Genomic DNA, 6039 nt, shown 5'->3' with positions numbered 1-6039 from the left:
TGTGTGTTTATCATTTAAAAAAAAATTGTCAATGAGTCTACTGGGACAGAAAGGAACTGCATTTAGGCTCAGGTTCTAATGATTAGTGGCTTAAACTTTCATTTTTTTTGCACAACTTTAAACTAGTTTAGAGGGCAGAGAGAGTTTTTGATCATCCTAAAGAAGAAAGAGCAAATTAGTGACTAGAACAGCATTGAGAAATGGACACATTTTGCTACTTCTGTATGATATTGTGTCTGAAGCTCACCATATGAGACTTGCATCTATCACACTGAAGTCCGGAGTTCTGTTCTTATTCTAAGGTGAATCACTTTGAAGAATGCTGTAGGCAATAAGTGAACAGTCTTCTATGTGAAGCCAGTGATGAAGAATTCTCTGACAGCTGGAACTGTTTCTTGTATACTCAGGGAGGTCTACAGGTACAGGTGGTAAAGTAACGATCATAACTTAGATTTTCTTGTTTCTTGTCCAGAGAGGTTACGATAAGCGACTCATCTCATGTGCATCTGGCACATCAGGAATAGATTTACAATGCTAGATCAGGAGGTGGCTTGAGCAAGATGTGCATCATTCTGTGTAATTGTCAGTAGGTAGGAAAATGTGTGATATGATAATGTGGTATTTTCAAGTATATTGCTGCTTAGGCGTACTGTTACAGATATATGCATGTCAGGTCTGTCTTCATATTTTGGGGATGTGATGAATCAGGTTATATTTATGCCTTTTCTGAACACACCTAAGTGACGGCATTCCATGGTGACTATGGTGTATTCTGTCTGGGGCCATGTAAACTTCTAGAACTTGTTTTGCAGTCTCACAGGACAGGGAAGTCGTTGGCATCCCAGGGATGTCTTATCTGTAAATGCTGCTGCTGCTTCTGAGGAGCTTGTGCATGATTGCTGTCCTTCTGTTCATCTCCCTCTCCTCCAACTTACTATCTTCTTTTACTGGAATATGTGAAGATCTACTTTTGCCCTGTACCTCTGTGGCTGAAAATTCTGCAGTATTTCTGCTTTTGAAGTCTAGCTTTTCCAAAAGAAAAGAGGCGATGTGATCAATCCTCAGGATTTTTATCTCTGCAATGCATGTAAGCTAGAACTGGTAATTCTTCTTTATGACAATCAGACTTGGTTCTTTTCCGTTCCTTGCCCCTTAATTTTCTCAACATTAGTGGTTATAGGAAGCTCTGATGATCAGTCAGAACCTGAGATGGTGGAGTTCTCAGCCAGTTCTCAGTTTTGAGCTTTTCCATGAAATTGCAAAGCCCACTGAATTTCAATGGAGACTTCAGAGGCAAAGTTTGGTGATCAGTCCGTGTCTGAAGATTGCTGTGTAAGCATCGCTCCTTATGTATAAACCCAAGTAATTGCTCGAAACTTTCACGTGTTGCTGAAATAGAACTTAGAAGCAGCTGTCAGATTTTTGAAATAAATATGTAAAAGTAGGAAGGAACCAATATTTAATGAGAATGTCCCTTCCAGAGAGAACGGTTTGTCTGTACTGAAAAATCCTGTTGGGTTTCATTGAACAAAACCTCTTAGCAGTTTTGGTTTCTGCTCTCAATAGCAAAAGTATCAGGCCTTTTGACCTAAAGAGGGTTTTCTGGCTGGCCAGAGTTTTGTGACTGTATGGGCCTTTACTTGCTCCCTTGATCAGAAATTAGAATCCTTGGAATTTATGAAGATGTGTAGATTTTCTGTGTTAGAGCAAAATGTTTCCATGTATGCTTGGCTTATGGCATAGAGGCTGCTGAGGGATGAGTCTGGAGGATTCATTAATAGACACTCCAAATGCCTTTCCTTCTGGCCTCTTGCAGAAGCTGTGACACAGAACTGAGATTTTCTTTGGATCTGCTTTGGAAAACGTGTTGGGGAAGCTTCTCTTTCTGTCGTGCAAGGAGTGGGAACGTACTGTTGTTCAGAACTCTGAAAACATTAAAAAATGAAGTTATTGCCACATCTTGTGAAGACAGTGAGTCCATCTAAGTAATAATACTGTGGTAAATTATTTATAAAGTGTGAAATCTTTGTAATGGCTATGCTAGTGTTTTCAAAAGGTAACTTGACTTTCTTGCAACTTGAAAGAAAAAGTGACTTGTTTCTGCTGAACTTCTGATCTATATAGAGAGAAAAGCAGGCGATTCAAGCTTTCAGTTAGGAAATCTGCAGTAAATATTAACTTAATGTTTTTAAAATGGGATTTGTTGAGTGTGTGAACAGTTGAGTGCTTAACTGTTTTTGTATTCTCGTTGTGAAACATCTCATCTGATTTGAGAAGTTACAGAACTAAAATAGAACTAGCCATATCTGCTTGTATGTACACAGACTATGCCAAAGTGCATATGTGGGGGAAGTGTCTCGATGGAGGCGTTTGTGACATACACTTGTTTCTACTTCTTGAATGAATAGGTGTTAACCATACGGCTGAGAAGCTGAAATTAATAAGCAAGTTTTTTTTGTTGTTGTTGCAGTAGTAGTAGTTCTGCTTTTCAATTTCCAGGTAGCCATATCTTGATTGGTAACTACATAAGGTTATTACAGTAAATAAATGTGGGCAATGATTTTTTTGCTAATCAGGAAAACATACTACTGGAAGACTTAGACTCATAAGAATTCTCAGTCAGTGCACTATTTTTGTCCTGTGCAATGGGTGTTTACTATATTATGATGAGCCACAGTAACTTTAATGGGATACTTTGATTCTGCATGCCTATATAAGACATTTTCTGCATTAGAATAAAACAAATGCAGTGCAGGTTAGAGTTCTGTGATTCTGGAAGCATGCTTGAAGTTGAGCACGTATGTTTGTCTTGACTGTATTTCAGTTTGGTTATTATCATTCTTACTTAACTGGTTGCCATGTTAAAACTTTGGATATGAACCTTAGTCATGCAGGAGCTGAGAGGCAGTGAGATCATTTGGAAATACTGGAACCAAAAAGTGACCTATATTAGTGGCTGGATGGGCATTACTGCTGAAAGAGTGAATTACTCAACCGTTTTTGTAACGTGATCTTCTGAAATAACATGGCAGTAATATGTGCATAAAGGTTATTTCCATGTTTTAGCTTTATCCCCTACTTTAGGTGATGGAAAGTAATTGTTATAGCACTGCAATTTATTAGGGCTTACTTGGCGTAATTAAGTGAGCAAGAATCAAATGTCACCATAGGATTTGCTGTGCTAAGCATAAGTAGATCAGAGAACAAATTGTATCTCATTTAGAATAGAAAAAGCCTGTTAACTGTGCTGGGTGTAGGCCTGAAAATAATTTTCTTAGTTTCTTCATAGTAGTGGCTAGGCAAACTCATTACAGCACTGTGTGTCCTTACTGAGGTGTGCATCTTTTTCTTCATTTTCTGATTTAGATGTCGACACGTTTATTTCTCGGACCCTAAAAGGAGAAAATTTGTCCAAGAAAGCAAAAGAAAAAAGGGATATCCTTCTTAAGAAGATAAAAGATGTTAAGGCAAGGTAAGTAAGCTTTGTGGGTTTCATGTGTTACGAAGTAACTTACGTGTAACATAGATTTTTTTTTTTAATAACCTTTTAATAATCACTAGCAATATTATCTGTTTAGGTCTTAGTTTGTCAAATAATTTGTTTGGGTTTAAGTCTTTCTATCTTGATGAATCTGCTAGGATTCAGTAAGAATCAGGAAGGTAAGGATTCGTCACATTTGAATTGCGGTTGGGCTCAGGACGCTTCAGCGAGCTTGTTACTTAGAGCTTACCTTCACCTCTGCTTTGGTGAAGTTCATTAAAATACGGGAAATATAATGCATACAAAGTAGAAATGAGCTTCCTTTTGCCATCCTCAGCTGGTGTAAAGCAGCACTACTGGATGCTGACTTAGTGTTAATGCATAGGCTGTTGTTCAGCTCTAATAGGAAGTTGAAACAAAACTGGAAGCTGTTTGTAGGTGGTAAGTTTGTTTCAACAATGTTGAGATATTTAACTACTGTGACAGACCAAACAATGACTTCTTTGGTTTGTTTTTAAATTTAGTATGATTTCAGACTTAGTTATGTTGTAACTGGTAAAAATTGGTAAAAACAATTTGAAGAGATTTGGCTATAGTTTATGTGCTACAAAAATATCTTTGCAAAATCTTTTTCCAACTCAGATCTACTCGGAGATAATTTAGTGCTTGCTGTTCTTTTTTTGATTGCTGTTCCCTGAGTGTTTTCCTACAAGTCACTCCTGTTGGGTGCCTACTAAGCCATACTTTGACATGCTCCTGCATCTGTGGCCGCTTGGTTACAGTTTCAAATACAGCACAACCATCTGGCAAGTGTTCTTGGTGTCCTACAAACTGTGGGAAGACATGATATGTGCCTCAGCATTTTGTAGCTGAAAATGTTTGTGCATTTGATTTGGGCTGTAAATGCTTATTGGAAGTACTTTCTCAATTTTTTTTTTTAAGGAAGCAGGATTTTGTCTCTGTCTCTTTGTGCTTTCTCTTTGGATTATTGAGCTGACTGGGACTGTGCAGATGACTTGCAGATATAGCACTGCTGACTTGTTTTCTTCCATCTTATGAGTCAGTCTTTTTTTTTTATGATGATGAAGTATCAAAGGTGGGAATCTGCAGTTAGGAGCTCAGCTGCCAATGAGTTCTTTCCTACTTATTTATATGATCCTGTGATTTCACATCTAATTTATCCCTGGTCTCCTCTAATAGTGAGTACTATTAGCACACTCTTAGCAGTATTTTGCTGTTCATGCAGGATACAAAATGTGTGTGTTGTCACAGTCTCTGATTTTTACATCCCACATATTGTGCTGTGCCCAAGTACTGCTGCTACTTGCTATGCGGGATTTCTTAGATTGGGTCTTTTATTTCTGTTTGTATTCTGTCTCTTATCCGCAGACTGTTCCCTTTCTCTCCTTCTAATTCCTTGTAAGCATCATCTTTCTGACTAGCCTGATAAAAGCACTACTGCTTATTGTCCATAAAGATGGTCTTGGCAGCTGTATTTTATTTGCTGATCACTTCTGGTGAAATCTTTCACGCAAGTACATGCTGCTCGACTTGCCTTCTTACATAACTTTGCTGTGATTGTTTATCCTTATCCAAGATCATTTTTGTTTCTGAAGAAACAGTATTCCTATGGGATGATAGATACTTTCGTAGGCGTTATACAGATGTCTTTGCATTTTAAAATGATATTACGTTTAAGTATGCATCAGCTTTTCATTTATGGTCATTTATTAATACTTTTCTTTGGATTTGATAGAATACTGCAACTAAAACTACACTTTGTATATTTTTTTCTTGCTGACCTAGTGTGTTATTTTTAGGATAGGCATAGTGAGTTTTACTTAGAAATTTTTGAAATAATTTCAGAAGTCTTTCCAGTGAAAGAGATGCTTTTGTTTGTTTATATGATAGGATATCTGAGTAGATGTGTATACCTAGAATAGGCTGCCTTATCAGATTTTGGCTTTGTTTGACTTCCTTAAAATGACTAAGCATTCTCTCTACTGCAAAGGTAAAAGGAGGATTAATTTTAAATATAAAAAATTTTTCCAAGAATAAAACTATGGAAAAATTTCAGCACTGTTTCAACCACAGAAGTTGCAGAAAACTAGGAATCATTTTATAATGTTTATATTACAGTGCATTTGCTAGTGTGTATTGCATTATGTCGTTTCTTCTTCTTTTGCAGTTACCCTCAAGAATTCCTCCAGGATAAAGGTAAATCTCATGCATTTCTTCCCACTGTAGTATATTTTTGCTCCATGACAGACTGACATACTGGTTATTAAACACTCAAGTTTGCGTTGCTTGGCCGAGGCTGCTAGCTCCACCTGCTGAGGGAAACAGCAAAGAGCTCCCAAGTTTTAGTTCTTGCTGAGCCATCACTGGGCTGGGTTCGTTTCCTTCCTTAAATGCATCTGAGAATGCTTAGAAAAGAGTGAAGGTTAGAAAAAATAGCTCAGAATTTAATATAAATGGAGCTTGTTACATCCGATTTAATTAGAGCTTAGCATTGCATGTGACTGTGTGAAGCAGGTTTTTTCCTTTTTTTTTTTTTT

The 6039-nt window shown here is 37.3% G+C and overlaps 1 protein-coding gene across 3 annotated transcripts in view; it reads left to right on the top strand.

Moving 5' to 3' along the window:
• SKAP2 (src kinase associated phosphoprotein 2) overlaps positions 1-6039 on the top strand; it is a 108992-nt gene that overhangs the window by 6331 nt on the left and 96622 nt on the right. Inside the window, exons 1-4 of one of the 3 annotated variants that reach the window (XM_019616481.2) lie at positions 1175-1332; positions 1817-1971; positions 3367-3472; positions 5670-5698. In XM_019616481.2, the coding sequence (XP_019472026.1) occupies positions 1190-1332; positions 1817-1971; positions 3367-3472; positions 5670-5698 (433 nt within the window). In that variant the 5' untranslated portion in view covers positions 1175-1189. Of the gene's footprint in view, positions 1-1174; positions 1333-1816; positions 1972-3366; positions 3473-5669; positions 5699-6039 lie in introns of those variants that run through there. The other 2 variants (XM_010712794.2, XM_010712795.3) reach the window with 2 other exon arrangements.

This window comes from Meleagris gallopavo, chromosome 6 (assembly GCF_000146605.3).
Source record: "Meleagris gallopavo isolate NT-WF06-2002-E0010 breed Aviagen turkey brand Nicholas breeding stock chromosome 6, Turkey_5.1, whole genome shotgun sequence".
Lineage (NCBI taxonomy): Eukaryota > Metazoa > Chordata > Aves > Galliformes > Phasianidae > Meleagris > Meleagris gallopavo.
Note: the sequence above shows the minus strand (reverse complement) of the source record. Positions and strands in the feature narration are given on the sequence as shown.